The sequence below is a fragment of the Schistocerca serialis genome, chromosome 1, assembly GCF_023864345.2.
Source record: "Schistocerca serialis cubense isolate TAMUIC-IGC-003099 chromosome 1, iqSchSeri2.2, whole genome shotgun sequence".
Classification (NCBI taxonomy): domain Eukaryota; kingdom Metazoa; phylum Arthropoda; class Insecta; order Orthoptera; family Acrididae; genus Schistocerca; species Schistocerca serialis.
In genome coordinates this window covers 550,072,763-550,093,474 of record NC_064638.1, presented here as the reverse complement: position 1 = coordinate 550,093,474, position 20,712 = coordinate 550,072,763, and the positions used below count along the sequence as shown (strand labels likewise).

The 20,712-nt window shown below is 40.2% G+C and overlaps 1 protein-coding gene across 1 annotated transcript in view; it reads right to left on the bottom strand.

The window, feature by feature from the left end:
* The window catches only part of LOC126414853 (odorant receptor Or1-like), an 83,989-nt gene extending 63,487 nt beyond the window's left edge, over positions 1-20,502 (bottom strand). The window contains exon 1 of the mRNA XM_050083388.1: positions 20,264-20,502. Within this exon, the coding sequence (XP_049939345.1) occupies positions 20,264-20,502 (239 nt within the window). The remainder of the gene's footprint in view (positions 1-20,263) is intronic.
* Positions 20,503-20,712: the final 210 nt, after the last annotated feature.

Here is a 20,712-nt window from a genome sequence, read left to right as displayed (position 1 = left end):
TGGAGGTATAGGTCTCTAACACGGTTCCCTTCACAATATTGCTCAAAAACTGATTGAGACGAACCTACATTTATTAACAGGAGCAATTTCCGTAGGGTTTTAAACCGATTGTCATTGAGAAGGCGTACTCTCGTCTCCAGTCCCTGTCGGTTAGGCTGTTTTTACGACCACCGTTCTTTCACCGTCTTACATGGTTGCAAATGACTGCCATTCCTTAAATATACGTTTGGCAGTGCGCATTGATACACCAACGAATCAGGCAGTTTCATTCGCGGTGTGGTGACAGAGAAGTGCAAACACCACAGCTCCTTCCAGCCATTCTATCACGTCTACACGTCGACCCATCTTACTGCACAGATTCCATACAACCAGCCAACACATACACACCACGTAACTGCTGTGACTTACGCCACCGGTGGAGCATCAGATGATCGCCTAGTAGCTGATCTCCAAAGCGACTAGTGTCCTCTTTTACGTTGGTGCTAATACTTTGCTTGTCGAGCTTACAATGGAATGGACTTTCAGATCACTCTGATAAGTAAGTGTGAATATCAAAACAAAGATAGCTCTCACTCATCATAAATTTATCGGTCATACCAATTATGTATCAGACGCCTTGGTCTCATAACACGTATCAACGAACGAAAGTCGAGAACCTCTTTTGAGGTGATGGGCTAGGATGTAGCGAGTGTAGACGTGATTGAAAACGCTGCCGAAGCCATTACTCCGCTGGCCGCAGATAGCTTCAATTTCAGTACCAGTAAGGATGTATACTACTACTACTACTACTACTACAACAGAGTGCATATAAATCCTTATATGATATGAAGGTAGTCCAAAGTGTAACACGTGTGTGAATTAAACTGCACACTATTCGTAGCTTTAGAGATCATCATATATCATCAAGTAGTGAACTGACTTACAATTAATAAAACCTGCTACAAATATCGTTCGGGATTTTGATAACACCGCAGCACAATTAGTGCATCAATATGGGTGACTGATGATGTCAGAAGAGATGTGGATAGATGTGAAGGAACATTTTAATAAGTCAAAACAAAACAAAAAGTTAATGGTGAGCTTGACGGATCTCTCGGGAACAACATGTATCAATGAGTCATCTGTGGAATGATGAAGTCAGGCATCCTTTAGGGTTCAGATTTTTGTCCATTAGTTTTGTTTACTAATGTCATTATCATTTCTCACCTGTCACTTGTACCGTGATGACATCTGTCTGTACCTATATGCCAATCCTAAGAAAGTCGTTTCTGCCAAATGAGGCATGAATTACTGCCTTTGTTCAATAATAAGATCAGCCCAAACCTTAAGCCGGAAATTAAATCGTAAGAAATCATTGATCCTCACATCAAACCCCAACTTGGTCAGTGACTATCCCTATGAAACGGTTTCTCGCTTGTTCCTTGATGATACGCCTTATCTATCTTATCAAACAGTAAAAGATCTTGGCACAGATCTGGTTAAACATCAAATTGGGCAAGACAAACTACCATAACATGTACATCCTACTTCTCATGCCTTGTGATGTAATTTAAGACTGTGACATTGTTGATAAAGTCACACGAATCGAGCAAACCTTGAAGGCTAGCGTAAATGAAGTGTGTAACGTTTGGTTACTTGTTCTCCCTAGGTCCTCATATGCTCGGTTACGGTGGCTGCAACCAGAGAAGTGCTGTGTATTCTTAATATATGTCGTAGTCATTTATGTATATACAGAGAGTAATGCTCAAGCGTAATTCGGACTCCTTTAATTCGGCACAACAAATTCCATTTTTTGGACACAAGTTCCTACAAAACAGTGTAGACAGCCTGATGTGTGACTTCCAGGAAACTATTGATTTTTTACAATTTTTATTGGAAAAGTTTGAACGATCCTCTATTACAAGCCAATCAACAAACCTTTTTTCTTTAGACTGACTGAAATGTGCTTAGGTTTCACTAAATTAAAAAAAAAAATAATTAAAAAAGAAACAAGAAGTTACTCTGTGTAAAAAGTGTCACAGTGATTGCTTATTGAAGTCTAATTAAGCCTTTCCCTCCGCCCCGTGTTGTTCTTTCCAGAATTTAACATCGAGCAGAAAGAAATTTATCTGACTTGAGGAAGCCGTGTATCTGATGTAAAGACAGGTACACACAAACTAGAGTAATATTAATATCATAATGATATTTTTATAATATTTATTTGTTGTCTCGTTGAAGCGATAAATATTTCAAGATTAATATAAGACTGACGGAGAAACAAGCATTACTCGGCTTTAGAAATTATTATAGTTTGTAGCACCAATCAACGACAATTTCATGGTGCTTGTCTTGCTCTGGAGGATAACTTTTGTTTTAACTCCGTTACAATACTTCTATTTCAGTATAAGATCAAATCTATCGAAATTTGCATTGTACCATATATCAAGTTTTACAGACTGTGCAGTGCGATAACTCTTGCTGAAGAATTTCAGTATTTCCGTTAACAAATAAAACTTGAAAGATTTAAAAGACGGTTGCAGGAGACGTCTGCTAGAAGTACTATAAAAAGATGTGCCAGTATTTTCATTCCACGTAGCTGTGGTTGCGTTGGAACTTCGTCTGTTTACATGAATGTGCTTTGAAATGAGATTTTGTTTTAAAAATTGGTGATACTGAGATGGAAAGGAAACAATGGCAACAAGAAGAGAGGCTACACTTTTTAGGAGCAAGCGTTCAGTATTAAAAGTTGAAGATAAAGTGTTTGTGAAATTTAAAAGAAATTAAATACAGACATTTGTTCCTCATGGTAAAAATGAATGCCAAATCAGGTGCTTACAACACTGAGTTGATCGGAGACAGAGTTAAGTTCAACAAATGAATAGTAATATAGTAACACAAAAGTTGACGGAGCTGTGTACTCAGTTCTCAGTTTTGCATGTCAGCCTAGAATTAACAGAATCAACGGCAAATTCTAGAGATGGACATGACGAAAAGAAGTTAAGGAACGGAAATATCGGTCCTATGCTCATATATCCTTCACAGCTATGAAAGAAAGAAGCAAAAGGAACCAGCTCGTTTGGTAAGCATATATTAGAAGAAATATGGATGGAAAATGGTTAAGATAGAGGGAGAGTATCTGTGGTGCAGTCTTGTACTGCGGCATCCCACATACTGAATTTTGGTATTCAGGAAATGAACGCGGTGAACGCTACAACTACAATTTCGATAATGGGATAAGTCTTAAAGGCCACTAAGAATCGTGACACGTTCTGAAAGTCTAACAAGAATGTGAGGACCTCAAAGCTTATAAAGTTGACAAGTCGTAGATGAAATGAGAGTGAGAAAGAGGATACAGTTCTCATGGGATTCGACAGAGCTATAGAGTGACAGAAGCAAGTAAGAGATAACAAGCTTAAATCAGTGACAGATAACGTGAATGTTCGACGTGTGCAGACCTTGAGTTACTCCGTGTTGCTGTTCCACCAGCTGTCCTCCCCGGATCTCAGGCAGCAGTGGAGGAGACTGTGGTCCCGCCTGCTTAGTTTAAGGGATAAGTCTTGGGTCACGTGCCGGTGGTAATTTTCAAACACGAAAAGGATACCTCAATTTTCTCAGTACGTCATTCTACTTTCTTAAGCCTGCATTATCCAAAGCGCTCTTTGTATCGGTTTAGACAACACTTTCAAGATGCGGTTCTAATTCATATTTGCACCTACGATCAGTTCGTTCACACAGTACACAAAAGCTTTAGCGTTACTAGATACGTCTGCTGCATAATGGAGTACCTTACGAAACACAGCACATTACGCGACGTCAAAATGTTTCCGACGCAAACCTATATTCGTTAGACATGATAAGCTGTTATTGTTAGTAAATGGCACTTGAAAAGAAAGATGTAGGCGTATCCGGCATTACGTCCTGTTGATCGTCAATAACATCGTCCACAATGACTTAAAACGGTTGCGTAATGCTTATCTGGCGCCGCGCGGAGTGGCCACGTGGTCTCAGACGCCGGTACGGTAGCTCAGCGTGTTCGGTCAGAGAGCTGGCTAGCCTCTGTAAATAAAAAAAAAATTAAAAAAAAACTGAGTGAAAAGATCAAAACGAACTTCAACGGATGTCATGTGACGTCCACTACGACGAAATACAACGAACCATAACGAACAAAATAAAAAAAAAGGTGCCATGCTACGGATTGTGCGGCCCCTGCCGACGGAGGTTCGAGTCCTCCCTGGCGCGTGGTGTGCATGTTGTTCTTAGCATAAGTTAGTTTAAGGTAGGTTAAGTAGAGTGTAAGTACAGGGGCCGAAGGCCTCAGAAGTTTGGTCTCTTAGGAATTCATACACTATTTTTCTTTTTTTTTCTTTTTTTTTTTTTTTTTTGCTTATCTGGTACATGCATCAAGCAGTGCAACTGTTGATCAGAAACGTAACATTTCAGGAAACGCTGTCAGGTACACAACAGGTAACCGGTACAATGTATTTCTGTAAATAAGAGTTGGGGTGGAAAACTGCACATTAAACGAACGAATGTGGGAATACCCAAAGACTCAAAGTGGGACCCACCATGCTGGGGCAGATTTGCAGTGTCGATTTTCACTACTTACTGTCACAAATTTTTCACCTTACCTCTCTGAGGAAGTTTGTGTTAGTACACACATTCCAGAAATGTAGCGTTTCTTCTGATACGAATCATGGTTTCAAATCTCGACTGCTATGTACTGGTTATACGAGGTGCATCCAAGTTCTAAGGCCTCCGATTTTTTTTCTAATTAACTACTCACCCGAAATCGATGAAACTGGCATTACATCTCGACGTAATCGCCCTGCAGACGTACACATTTTTCACAACGCTGACGCCATGATTCCATGGCAGCGGCGAAGGCTTCTTTAGGAGTCTGTTTTGAGCACTAGAAAATCGCTGAGGCAATAGCAGCACGGCTGGTGAATGTGCGGCCATGGAGAGTGTCTTTCATTGTTGGAAAAAGCCAAAAGTCACTAGGAGCCAGGTCAGGTGAGTAGCGAGCATGAGGAATCACTTCAAAGTTGTTATCACGAAGAAACTGTTGCGTAACGTTAGTTTGATGTGCGGGTGCGTTGTCTTGGTGAAACAACACACGCGCAGCCCTTCCCGGACGTTTTTGTTGCAGTGCAGAAAGGAATTTGTTCTTCAAAACATTTTCGTAGGATGCACCTGTTACTGTAGTGCCCTTTGGAACGCAATGGGTAAGGATTACGCCCTCGCTGACCCAGAACATGGACACCGTCATTTTTTCAGCACTGGCGTTACCCGAAACTTTTTTGGTGGCGGTGAATCTGTGTGCTTCCATTGAGCTGACTAGCGCTTTGTTTCTGGATTGAAAAATGGCATCTACGTCTCATCCATTGTCACAACCGACGAAAAGAAAGTACCATTCATGCTGTCGTGCGTCAACATTGCTTGGCAACATGCCACACGAGCAGCCATGTGGTCGTCCGTCAGCATTTGTGGCACCCACCTGGATGACACTTTTCGCATTTTCAGGTCGTCATGCAGGACTGTGTGCACACAACCCACAGAAATGCCAACTCTGGAGGCGATCTGTTCAACAGTCATTCGGCGATCCCCCAAAACAATTCTCTCCACTTTCTCGATCATGTCGTCAGACCGGGTTGTGCGAACCCGAGGTTGTTTCGGTTTGTTGTCACACGATGTTCTGCCTTCATTAAACTGTCGCACCCACGAACGCACTTTTGATACATCCATAACTCCATCACCACATGTCTCCTTCAACTGTCAATGAATTTCAATTGGTTTCACACCACTCAAATTCAGAAAACGAGTGATTGCACGCTGTTCAAGTAAGGAAAACGTCGCCATTTTGAGTATTTAAAACAGTTCTCATTCTCGCCGCTGGCGGTAAAATTCCATCTGCCGTACGGTGCTGCCATCTCTGGGACGTATTGATAACGAATGCGGCCTCATTTTAAAACAATGCGCATGTTTCTATCTCTTTCCAGTCCGGAGAAAAAAAATGGGAGGCCTTAGAACTCAAATGCACCTCGTAAAATGGAACGGAAGTAATATTTACTGGCACTGTCGATGAGTACTTACACAGAAGAAGGGAAAGTAAGCATCTACATCCTATATTTACGGTTGAGAAGCATAGAATATGTCTCTAGTTCTTATTCTATTATCTATTTATGTATATCATGTTACGATTGTCCACATTTAATTGCAGATGTTGCGGACGGAAGCTAACAGTCATTCCTGACTAGGCGTACAGAGAGTGATATACCTCGATTTTAGGCAGTATCAGTTAGCAAACATCAACTTTAAATTACATAACTTAAACATTTTTAACGAATGCGAATTCCTACCCAGCATCTATTGTCCCTGTTAACGAATTACGAGAGATGTTAAATACTGCTTCTTCACAAGTAACTTACTTGAAATGCCGTGACGTAAAGCTTTGTGTTGGACAGGGATCGAACCCAGAACCTAATCGGATTGTTATCGAAGCACAATAAACTGTGACATATCGATTTTTCTCGGCACTAGCTAGATGTTTTAACTGAAATGACGAGACGAAACATTAATTTTTGCCTTCCAAAGACTCAAACCCGGCACCTGTCGCTCTTATATTCTAGAGAAAACGAATGTTAAATATGCGTTTTTTGCACCAGCAGCGACATGTGAGCATGTATGAACTAGAAATAAGATGAGGAAGAGTTCAGTGCTGACTGGTAATCGAACCCCACACATATCGTTGTTGGCTACACACAAAGAGACGTCAACTACCAAATTTTTCTCCACCAGCAACTCGGAATAACAGCCTGGAACTCACAGTTATCTCGCAAATAGTTCCGTGTCTCACTGGGAGTAAAAAACGTCAGATTCGTTAGTGTTGACAACTAATGAAACTACATTAAAAATCAAAATTATTAACCACCAGCAGATACGTGTTCTCATGCTAGAGCTTGATAATACATAATGAAAACTTAAGTGCCGGGTCCGGATTCGAACCCATTCACGCGCAATATGTGGAGCTGTTGAGGAATGTGCAGTTTTGAACAAACAACAAGTTGTAGTCGAACTGTATTGTCATGAAGGGATCAAATTTCGCGTTATGGGCGGTCTGAGTAGCATTCCCAGTTCAGAACCAACTTTTTCGACGTACAGAAGTTCAAATGAAATACGAAATACTTGTCCTGCAACCCGACATAGCGTTTGTTTCGTCACTAGAAATAAATAACTAGTATAAGAAAGGTTACTGGCGATAGAGTTTCTACATGTCGCCACTCCTGACTGTACTGTGGTTCAATCCAACGTCTACTTGGTAGAGAAGGAATATCAATTTAAATGTGAATTTCAGACCAGAATGCCATTATACCCCTTGCCGTAGCTAAAAGAGAAATGAATCTGTCTCTTCCTATCAAAATCATCAGTAGAAGTTGGAATTGAACCAAGACCGTAAGTGTACGACACTAGCATCAAACCAACAGACAATCAAATCCCCTGGTCTGTGTCTCCTTTTTCTTTCGTAAAGCCGTTGCACTACACTGGATGAGAATTCTGACGCACAGGCTCCATGCAGTGGTTTGCGGCATGTTAAGTACATTCATTTACTTGGTTGACCGAATCGCCATGAACTAGCTGCCTCGGTTACCCACTGCATACATTCAACTCAATTTTGTAATCACCGAAATAAAATTACGTGATTGTCACCTACACAAAACTGCCAACAGTGTAGGATGCAGAAATTTAAATAGGGAGTGTTCCTTTCCAATTGAGCTACTCCATAGCACTATCTGTGTATTGAAAACGTCGTGCAGTGCAAAAGAAAAGCTGTAACTGTGTGTCTCTCAGAAGTCTAGAGCCAACCATATGCATTATTTCACAGCACTGTGGAATGCAGAAGTTATGGAGGAAGTATTGTTGACTTCTGGTGGTGCTGCAGCTGCGTGTCAGCTAGTAGTGTAACGGTAAGCATTGCGTACCGTACATAAAACGTCTGCAGTTCGAGTATATTTACTTCTCCATTTTTTAAAACGCAATTCTGCTGTCTGCTGAAGTTATCAATCTACTGGAACTTTGAACATAATCCCCTTCACTTCTCAACCCAAAATAGTTGCATGTGGAAAAAAGGCTAACTTCTGCGGCATCTTTTTCTTTTCAGGTTTAATAGATGGCCAGGCAGCAGGTGCATCACAAACCTTTTGTATTACGTATGTGGAGAGCGTATCGTGCCAAAACGCTTCAGAAAAGTGTTTTCTACATTAGATGTTTGACTGCTTTAACTCAGTACAAGTTTTCTACATGCATGTAATCAATAAATTGCATGTGCATTGTCAGACTGTTATGGACATCATCAGAGAATTCGCGTATATCGTTGCACTGTTTTACAAGAAATGAAGTAAAACTACCCACGATAACGTTATGACGAAAGTCTGTTTTAGTAAAATTGAGTATCTGTACACAATTGTGCCTCTATCGGCACGAAATAGTAAAATACTACTCAGTTAGATTTCGAATGGGTCAGTGTATAATTTGTATGTTGTGTCATACTCAAGAGGTATGCAAATGTGGCATTTCATAATTAAGTTATGTATTCCTGGAAACCCAAAATTTGCAGTCTGGAGTGAAGACTTCCTCCGGGAAGTGCCGCAGTCTACAATGTTGCCAGATCGAGCAGACTCCTCGACATAGAATTCTGAGGGGGGCACGACCGTATTGTCCACCTTACGTGAGCGGCTCGGAGGTCAATTTTTTTGTCTAAGGCTGTGTCTACAACACAAATTGCATGCTGAAGATCCAGAAGAATTAAAAAAAGAAAATTAGTTTATGAGAGCAACGTTAACAGTAGCGTTCGAAGTATTCATAGTACTGTATACGTGTGTGTAAACGCCTCCCAATGCCCACTCATAGAAGACATGGATACACATTCTGGCTTCAATATTATAAATACGCCTCAGTTTGTGGATGAACTCAGTCTTAGGTTGATAATCATTTTGAACATTTAGCAGCACTGTACCCATGGGTTTTAAACTCGTTTTCAACCAACGATTCTCACAGCTACAGGAACACTACTTGTGATACCTCTTAGATAAAATACTTGCGCAGTGCTATCTGCCGAAAAGATCAACATGACACAAACTGTGGGAATTTGTTTTACAACCTTCGTACCTGGATAAAGAACTTTTCCTGTTTGAGATATTTGTGAACGTTGCTGCATAAGACGATTTAAGAAGACACTAAATTGCTTCAGCTGCGACAATGATTGAAGAAATCGTCTTAACGGCACTAAATCGTGGTTTGTGAATCGTTTACTGGCCGTTCTCTGTCGCATTTCGCTGGTTGGAAGGCAAAAAGCTTAGTGACAAATTTCACAGAAGGAAAAGAGGTACGAAATGTCTCCCATTGGAAGGTCATATTGTTTTATTTAAATGATTACAAAATCAGGTAAAACGAACTGTGACGTTGTCAGTATAAGCACATTACTTTTGTCAGTATGATGTTGCACTGCCCAGAGCCTGTAATGATATAGGGCCCATATAGGTCAGGCTTATTGTATACAGAAGTGAAAGAGAGAGCACCACTAAATTCTACAATCCGTATGCATTGCATACATACAGAAATTATTGTTCCAGTGTACTTATGGAGCCCAATGAGTGAATTTCGTATTTTACGGTGAGAAAGAGCACTAGCAAATAGTCTTCGCTACATTAGGTTACTTAAACTGGCGTCACTCTGAGCTAGAATTTATGGTCAGCGACTAAGTGTAAGGTCAATGAGTCTGATACGGGTTTTGTAACCATGAAATACTTTAATACATCATAGAAGCGAATATTAAATTTGAAATAACATTGCGAAAACTTTGGATTTTGATAGCTTAGAATGAAAATCTTTCTGTTTACTGCAAGGGAAAAAAATTGATTTTCTAAAGCATTCTCTGTCATACACAACTTGAAGCAGATCACGTCGACAAAATCATATGGAAGAACCGACAGCGACGTATATCAGAAGGCAGTAAGATCCCTTGGCTTTTGGTTTGGCAGTATTCGACAGCCATTTCTAGGCGCAAGTAAATGAAGAAAGGTAGCGCGTTTTTGTTATCAAGTAACGTCTTCATCAATTACTTTAGTTTTAATCTAATCTACGAGTAGTTGCTGATGTTTGATATTAACATGAAAAGGATTCCGTAGACAGGGAAAGAACCTGTTCTTGGGCAACTACTTCTGTAATGACCAAAAGGCATTAAATGATCTTGAGGCACATGTGTTCCAGCAGCGGTATGAAGAAAATGATAGTAATAATGACGGTAATAATCGAATTATCCTGTAACTTCACACTTCACAGTGGATTTTCTTGAACTAAGTTTCCACCGTGGCTAATTTTGTAAGCTAAGCACATCATCCGTTACAACACACTCCTGGGGCTGGGCAATTTGGCCACAATGGTCTGGTGGAACGAACTATCACAGGTGCAATGCGTGGGTTCAAGGATTTACTTTTAAGAGGTACAGACAGATTTACTTTACCTCTGGTAACCTCAAGAGACTTTATAATCGAGAATCCGCATTCAACATCATGTTCCTTCGTTACCAACTGGACAGAGCTGGTTTACGTTGGGAAATGACATAGGCGGAATCATGGTAAACAGGAATACTGTCGCCTGTAAGCTTACTTACATCATATTTTATTTGATGAACTGATAGCCATTTAATGGAACAGGGCTCGTATTTTACTTGTACTTGATTGAACTAGAGACGTTGAAAAATTTGGCACTGGACTGCGATTTGAATTCGTATCTCCTCTTTCGAGGATCTGAATCTCTCGGAACAGTATAGTTCAATCCTTTCTTTCCTTTTCCCAAGACTGCAATCTTCCCTAGGTCTCCTCCAAAGGTAAGTATTTGGGTCCGAATCCTGAACCAGTACAAAAATATTCATAATTTCATTTCAAGCCCTATCATGTCCACACTGGCCTGATAGTGAAAATTAACGTGCATTTTTAATGTCTGTTTATGTGTTGCCAACAATCGCAATGAGTGTCGTTATTTCTGGTCAAACATGCATACATCTTACTGTTGGTGAGTAAGCAATTGATACTTAAGTTATAGTCGTGGATGATAAAGAAAGATGGTAGGTGTACGGTTCAATTGTCGCTCAGGCACAAAAATTTGTATCCTTATTTTAGATTCAAACACCTAGCAGCTGGTGAGAAAAACCGATATGTAACATTTGATTTTACTTACTTAACAATCCGATTACTTGTTGGGTTTGTATCTCCGTCGCAGAACTTCACATCATGTGCTTCATCTTTAAATGCATACACACTATGTTACTTCTGAATGGTGGGAAATCAGACATCTTTCGTGGTTAGTTAACAGGGACGAAAGGATCTTGATAGGAGTCCCGGTTTATTACAAAAACTTTCGTCTTTGATTTTCAAGCTTAGATTTGGTTACTGATATTGGCGAAAATTTCGGTAATTCATGACTCTTCATGGCTAGTAAAAAGTATGATTGGATTATATTGGATTGGATTTGATTAGATTAATACTTGTTCCATAGTTCATGAATACGACATTTCGTAATGATGCAGAACATGTCATTTTAGTGAAAGATTTCATTACATATCATGATTGAATTTCTCCCTCCCTCATTCTTTTTTATATTTATCTCTTTCTCTCTCTCTCTCTTTCTCTCTTCCCTCTCTCTCTCTCTCTCACACACACACACACACAAATACACACACACACACACACACACACACACACACACACACACACACACACACACACACATTCTTTTTTTTTTTTTTTATTTATTTGTTGTGCTCGACTGTCGGCCAGTCACGAAAACGTCTATGAATGCGTTCCTTAGTTTTGAGTACTCTTATGAAACAAATATAAAAAACTATGAGAGTTACTGATTTATGGTGCTTAGTTTGCAGTCAGTTCTGAGTATTATTAGTAACTAAGCTCCAGTCTCTGAACCTAGTTACAGGAACGCGAATCAGACGTATTCCAGGCCGTGGCAGCCATGTCTTTGAGATGCCAGCTTTGGTCACTTCCCAGCCCGCTGTAGGAACACATTGGTTCGTCTTCTTCCTGCTGGTACTGTAACTGGTATTTGGCAACAAGGCAAGGTATGTTTGGCAACTCTGTGATCGACAAGTTACTTTCTGGTGTGCACGGAAGTAAGCCTCAAAGTTCACTTGATTTTTCCTGTTATTTCCAATGAATAATCTGAGTTATTACCGCTTCAGGTGTAACAAAAGATTGTAAATTTACGGTTTTCAGCCCAAGAAAGTCGCAACTAATATCCTTTAAATAGCGGTTTATGTGTTCTAGTCACTATTGGCCTCATAATAGGAAAGCAAGCCGTATACCTCCTCGCTAGCTCAATCGTAAAAGGGTCTGTTCTGGTTCCCGTTCCAGTCTCGCTCACTGTAGCTTTTTATCCCTTCTGTGAAAGAGCTACAAGCTGTCACATCAGACATCGATAAGGAAATCGCAAGAAAATACTTTCGGTTCGTAGTGCAATTGTGAAAAACTCACAATGCTGCACAAGAGGTAACACCGCTTTCCGATGCTGACAAGCAAATTTTGGGTTTCCAGGAATACTTAACTTTATTTATGAAATCTCACATTTGCATACCTCTTGAGTATGACAAAGCATACCAATGAAACACTGACCCAATCGAAATCTAAGTGAGTAGTATTTTACTAATTTGTGTCAATAGAGGCACCCTTGTGTACATATACTCAGTTTTATTAAAACAGACTTTTGTCATAAGGTTATGGTGGGAAGTTTTATTTCATTTCTTATAATGCAGTGCACAATTTTCGCAAGGTCTCCTTTAGTGTTGCTAAAACAATAGTAGACATGAGAGAGAAATTAAACATCAACGATATATGCGAATTCTTTGATATTATCTATAACAGTCTGACAATGCACTTGCAGTTTATTGATAACATGCATGTAGAAAACTAGTACTGAGTTAAAGCTGTTAAACAAGGTTTAAGGAAGAATAAAATGAGACTATAACACGACAGCTAATGCAGAAAATACTTTTCTGATGCATTTTGTCACGATGCGCTTTCCCCATACATAATACAAAAGGTTTGTGATGCACCTGCTGCCTAGCCATCTATTAAACCTGAAAAGAAAAAGATGCCGCAGAAGTTAGCCCTTTTTCCACATGCAAATATTTTGGGTTGAGTAGTGAAGGGAATTATGTTCAAAGTTCCAGTAGACTGATAACTTCAGCAGACAGCAGAATTGTGTTTAAAAAAATGTAGAAGTAAATATACTCGAACTCCCGACCTTTTATGTACGGTATGCAATGCTTACCGTTACACTACTAGCTGACACGCAGCTGCAGCACCACCAGAAGTCAACGATAGTTCCTCCATAACTTCTGCATTCCACAGTGCTGTGAAATAATGCATATGGCTGGCTCTAGACTTCTGAGAGACAGACAGTTACAGCTTTTCTTTTGCACTGCACGACGTTTTCAATACACAGATAGTGCTATGGAGTAGCTCAATTGGAAAGGAACACTCCCTATTTAAATTTCTGCATCCTACACTGTTGGCAGTTTTGTGTAGGTGACAATCACGTGATTTTATTTCGGTGATTACAAAATTGAGTCGAATGTATGCAGTGGGTAGCCGAGGCAGCTAGTTCATGGCGATTCGGTCAACCAAGCAAATGAATGTACTTAACATGCTGCAAACCACTACATGGAGCCTGTGCGTCAGAATTCTCATCCAGTGTGGTGCATTACGAAAGAAAAATTAGTCACAGACCAGGTGATTTGGTTGTCTGTTGGTTTGATGCTAGTGTCGTACACTTTCGGTCTTGGTTCAATTCCAACTTCTACTGATGATTTTGATAGGGAGAGACAGATTCTATTCTCTCTTAGCTACGGCAAGGGAAGAAGGTATAATGGCATTGTGGTCTGAAATTCACATTTAACACGATATTCCTTCTCTACCAAGTAGACGTTAGATTGAACCACAATACAGTCAGGAGTGGCGACATGTAAAAACTCTATCACCAGTAACCTTTTTTATACTAGTTATTTATTTCTAGTGACGAAACAAACGCTATGTAGGGTTGCAGGACAAGTATTTCATATTTTATTTGAACTTCTGTAAGTCGAAAAAATTGGTTCTGAACCGGGAATGCTACTCAGACCACTCTTAACCCGGAATTTGATCCCTTCATGACAATACAGTGCGACTACAACTTGTTGTTTGTTCAAAACTGCACATTCCCTAACGGCTCCACATATTGCTCGTTAATGGGTTAAAATCCAGGCCTAGCACTAAAGTTTTCATTATGTATTATCAAGCTCTAGCATGAGAACACGTATCTGCTGGTGGTTAATGACTTTGATTTTTAATGTAGTTTCATTAGTTGTCAACACTAACGATATCTGACGCTTTTTACTCCCAGTGAGACACGGAACTATTTGCGAGATAACTGTGAGTTCCAGGCTGTTATTCCGAGCTGCTGGTGGAGAAAAATTTGGTAGTTGACGTCTCTTTGTGTGTGGCCAACAACGATATGTTTGTGGTTCGATTACCAGTCAGCACTGAACTCTTCCTCATCTTATTTCTAGTTCAAACACGGTCACATGTCGCTGCTGGTGCAACAAACCCATATTTAACGTTCGTTATAAAAGCGGTATTTCTTTGCATAGCATTAGGTTATCAGGTCCGGTCTCAAGGTAGATGAAAGGGAGCTTTTCGGCAGGTTACTGTTTGGTTATATATTTTACAGACAGATTTCACACTCATTGTTTTTATGCAACGTTAAAATAATAATCATGAATTACATTATCGCACCCTGGATGCTATATGTAAAATACTAACACATGTTTCATTTTATTCATTGTCTCTTACGAATCAGTACTCACTGTATGATATTTTAGTATAAGATACGCATGTCCTATTTATTTTACGTTGCGCTCAAGTAAGGTAGTATATATGTGTGTGTGAGCGAGAGAGAGAGAGAGAGAGAGAATTTCTTTTCAACTTCATGAGTCACACAGCGTTCCAAAACTGCTCCTCTGGTGCTGAGAAATGTACATTATGTGTAATTTGAAGGTTTCAGAGCTTGATTGTTATTACTTATGGTAACAGCCTTTAACTTTTTATAGCAAACATATCTTTGAACTGACATATCAAAAATGTAACTATTTTTTCGGGGGTATCTTTTCCTAGTGGATTATGTGAGTAGTATGTTCAGCGACGACAGAACAATATGCTGGCTACATATTTCGTTTGGAATAACTCAAGCACACTTTCGTTTATTGCCTTCTAGCAACACAGTTTAACCTGTATATTTTCGACCAAATGATTAGCCCTCATTGCCCCTATTCTCAAGGATGGCTTTTTACTCTCTCACAGCAGTGATCTATAGAAAATTGACTTTAATGGTACGATACTCCTAACTTTTTAATTTAGTTTTTTTAATGAAACCTATTGCTATTTGGGAGTGGTGTGTAATGTTTGGTTGCCTGTTTAACATATGGTCCTAAGCAACATCGGAAATCAGTTTTATAGAAACGGAGAATTGTTTCTAGAAATGAGTAATATTACTGATAATGTCATACCTCAGTCAAGATACAATTTATCGGGTGCATACTGCTTCTCAGAAAAAACATTTAGATAGCGATTCCAACGATCGTCGCAAGAAACGAGAGTAGTATGTTATTATTAGCTGGGAGAACTCTAAGTGTGGGTCCATCTACGGAACTAGTTTCCTTCCTCCTCCCACAATTCCCTTTCCATGTGGTATGTAAGTGCTGTATCTTAAGTGTATCTGTCAAGCGTAAATGAATAACTGGTATGCATATAGCGCAGTGTCATATTTGAGTTGCACGGTAATGAGAGAAGGAAGAGATTGACACCCAGTGCTAGGAGATAGCCAACGCTTCTTGAATAGCACCAAGAACACCGCAGGTCCTGACGTAGCGTTCGGATGGACGTGTCGCCGTCGACAGTATCACACGCGCTCGCTCACCCACGAGGCACTGCGGAGGTGTTTGGAATTTAATCGAAGGCACTGGCGCAAAGTGTGTTGCTGATTAGGAGCTTTACGCCACGGCCTCTCTCCTTCCTTTGCCCGCCAAAGAATGATGGACGTTTGATACCACCGTTGTTATGTACCAGTAATGGAATTTTCTCTAAATTTGGGAATGGCTTCGTATTGGTGTTAAGAGGTAGTTTTGGGGTAAACGATTCTACAATATGCTTGCTTACTGATCTACACCATACTGTTTCATCCAATGGAATCTGATGTTCCACTTGATATGGAATTCACGATAGCTGTATACGTACCAGAGATGGTTCAAATGAGACAAATGATGCTCATTCTGTCTAATGATTTCATAAACCATTAACAGACTCTGTGAATCACCTCAACTATGAATGTGAAGAAAACATTGAAATCATCCTATACAGCCAATGAACAATTTTTACATCATTTTGGGTTATAAAAAGTCAAATGTCTGTTTTGCGACATAACTAATAATATTTTACTGTGCAACATTATATGCTTGAAGTAAGTTTATTATAAATACTGTCATATTACACAGAAGTGCATATAACAGTACTCAACAACTGCTGTTGGCAAGTTCCTGACGAATTGAATCGTATTGTGTAACTGGAGTTCGTATCTAGGTTGCTGCCTTTCCTGGGAATTCTATTATTGACTGAGCCATCTAGTCCCACTTCACGGCTAGAGTTGCCATAACCTCCCTCCTACCTTCCTGTCCCTACAACGTCTCTCCTGACTGCCTTCCTGCCTATTAAGGCCGGTACAGGAGATGCGAGTAATACGGTGGACAAGTGATTTGAAGGTGGCTGAATAAGGTTTCTGAGGGCGGAGAATGCTGGCTGCAGTCAGCGAAGTGGCAATACTATCAAGGAGGGGTTACCTTTTGGTAAACAGTGGAAGATGTGGAAGATAAGAGACCTAACACGGAAGTATATGCAAACAACTTAGATTAAAACCTGACAGTACAGTTTCTGCTCTGCTTGGTGCGTGTTTCTATACAACGATTTTCAGATTCTATGTCAGTCCTTACGATTTGTTAATAAACTGAAATTTTAAAACTGTGAGGTAGATTAACAGAGAGGCCCAAATCAACATTAGTGCTGAAGGTGAGGACTAATAGACTACAAGTTAACCAATAGTAAACATTATAGCCAAGGTGACAGAACAGATAGCCGGCCACTGTGGCCGAGCGGTTCTAAGTGCTTCAGTCGGGAACAGCGCTGCTGCTAAGGTCGCAGGTTCGAATCCTGCCTCGGGCAGAGACGTGTGTGCTGTTCTTAGGTTAGTTAGGTTTAAGCAGTTCTAAGTCTAGGGGGCTCATGACCTCAGATGTTAAGTCCCATAGTGCTTAGAGCCATCTGATCCATTTGAACAGAACAGATAAACATATAAACATAGTCTCAGTCAACATGGGGCTTCTGGCCCACGTTTTATAAGCTTAGTACCATAGAATCTTTAGTACTATTCCCATCATACACCTCTTGACCATCTGCCAGCATTGCAGCTACAATGGCCGGTACAGGTGGAAAGTGACACACACACACACACACACACACACACACACACACACACACACACACATGCACGCTTCCACATAAATGTTCAATGTATCTGAGAATTAATGTTTGATTGTGGTCAGACATTCTGATATGTGGTGGGTAGGTGTGGTGGTCATGTGCTATGAGCAGCTGCAAAGTTCGATATGTTAAAGGCGAGTGAAAGACGATACCGTGCATATATCGATATGCTTGGAGATGAGTAGTGTCGAGACAAAGATTATTTAATGGAAAAATAATAAGTAATTAATAAATACTACTGTTTTAATGGCAAAAAAGAGATCGACCTATGGATCAAATACTAGAGATAGTCAATAAGATCGACATGTTTCACTACTCAATTCAATCAACCTATGGGAGACGTTTTAATTGAACTTTTAATTGAAATCAGCATATTCTTTTAATCTAAAACAACTAATAGCGAGACATGATGTATTAACAGATATGAATACACACCAGTTACATTTTGTGTGTGATATATATAATTTTAATTTTTATTTAGCGAGACGGGAGGCCCCCTGGCCTCTTCATACACTTAAGAAGGGCCATTAAACAAACCTGTCTTGCATTTCCTGAATCTTGATTTACATACTTGCAAGTTAATGTCATTTCAGTACAGTATTACACTGTCATGCAAAGCGGGTAAACGGGAGCTGTGTACCAGCATGTACGTGGTTGACAGTGGGATTAATGCATATTATAATTCTGTTCTTTTGACGCTGGAGACAAGTGGAAACTTTTGGGCTGTGGGGAGGCCAACCGCTCACAATAGCAGCGAATAGCAGGTGAGGGGAACATTCAGTTACTGTGAGTTGCGGACGGAGTCCCGACTTGTGGCGGGTGGCTTCGTCTCTTGATGCTGGGTCTGAAGAGCCAGAGGACTAACGTTCGTTGTTTCTACAGTGGCTGGTGGCAGGTTTCTGGTGAAAGCCTCACGGTTTGGGCAGGAATGCACCAGCTCAGGGTCCTGCTGTGGAACTGTTTGGGACGTTTCGGAGAAATGGTTCCGAGCTCCACGGGAGAACTGACAGAACGGCGTCACATTTGGCACCCACGTTATCATGTGCCATTTGCAGCTATCGCCAGAAAGCTCCCCGCACAAAGTCCTGGCGGAGGCAGTTTCGTTTATACTAGGTTCTTGCCAACACCTCTATCAGGTGAGGACCATTTGCATGTTTGGTTTAATTAATACACATGATCGTTCCTTGTACAAATTCATGATAAATTTTGCGTTCCATATAAGGAAAATAAATTTAGTTGTAATTTTTTAGGACGCCATTTATCTACAAAACAATTTCACTCACCAGAATCCTTTCTCATCATCATTTCTGAAGGGGAACTTTGATCAGTTCTTTTAAAGAATAAATTATATGAGAGGCTAGCTACCCCACTTAGGATTTATATCAGGGACATTATAAGACTGCGTTATACAACCTGTGGAAATTAAATAAAAACCCAGTTCGAAGTGATTTGCATAACACCGTGATTGTACCCCATAACTTACATATCAGATAAGTGTCCCAAGAGAGCAAAAATATGGCTAGAGTCCAGCTTTTAATTAATTGCTTATTAATTTGCACAGTTTTCGAGATAATTAAGAATGATAGCATCTATATATGTTAATTGTGATTGAAGCAGTGAGAACAGGATGAACATTTGTATGAGATAGAGGTACCACACGTGTCTGCACAGTGATCACTGAAGGCACAGAATTCATGAACTGCTACTGAACACTGCAACAAGAATTTACATTTTTTAAACATTAAATTTATATAAAAAGTTGTAAGAACGGCAGGTGATAGCCTTAACCCATAAAATGACGTGGGAGTACCACTTTTTGGGGGCCACCAAGGCGATAAAAGGACAGTGGCCACCTTGTTCATTAGCATTGTTCTGGATGGAGTTACAGAGGCAAGAAATGTGTTAGTATGGGCAGCAGTGCAGCCATACAATGTATGACTTAGAAGTTTTCCAGCGACAGCACTTACAATACTTTACAATATTTCACTAACGGTCAATGAGGGCTTAGAAGTATCTGCAGTGAGACTGAATTTTCCCAGTTTGTTAATGAGGACTTTGATTAGTTCTTATGACTTAGTGGCACTTACGATACTTACATTATGCGTCGGTCAGAGATGTATTAATTTGAGTTATGGTAAATTTAACTACAAACAACTTAGCTGTAAACACCGTTTGATTTTTCCAGATACTTTATTTTTATGTACTGAGGGCCTCAGCTGTTTTCAGTTCACTTAATTTCATATCAGAGTATCAACGTGGTTTAAGAACAAACATTGTTTATTGAACATTAACCATCAGTACTTCGGGTTTGTTATTTAGAATTGCCGCATCTATGATAAACTTACTTTTTTTTTAAAATCTGTTTACTACATTATAGTTAAAGAAATTCATCTTTTTATTATTAAAATTACAGTAAGTGTAGAAATAATCATCCTCTAGGCGAACCGACTAGTACTGCTGCAAATGTAGGTTCGGTTCAGGGATTTAGTTTTATAGAGAGCTGTAACTGAAGGTTGCGTTGAGCAAGTGTGGATCGCAAGTGAAGATTAAGGGCTTGAGATCATTCGATTTCGACCACTATGCGCGTATATCGCCGGTATGGCAGCAGTGAGGTCTTCATGGCGGCGTAGCAAAGTCCATGCTCCGAGTACCTGTGTTCAGTCCACCACATCACCACACCGGCCGTCATCGGACCACCACGCTGACACAGCAGCAGCGCAGTCCACACATGCTCGGAGGGTCTCGACTCTAGCATGCCATGAAACGTTTGATTGTTGCCACCTCTATGCCGGCACTCAGCAGCATTCCACACGACAAAGTTCTGGGATCCCAGCGCGCCGCCGCACTGGTCATGGGAAACATCCAGCCATAAACTCCACACCAGTGTCATGGCGCTCGTAGACGGAAGTTAAATGTGAGCAGCGTTTGCAATTGTTCCAGATTCGTCATTGCAGCTTATTAGCCATGGAGAATATCAGTCAATCGCCTAGTGAATGTCGATCTCAGCAGACAGTAACTGATATGGTAAGTCTGAAATTTTATGAATGACTTGAACTTCTCCATGTCTGAGGCTATCAGAGAAACAAATTTCTCATTTATT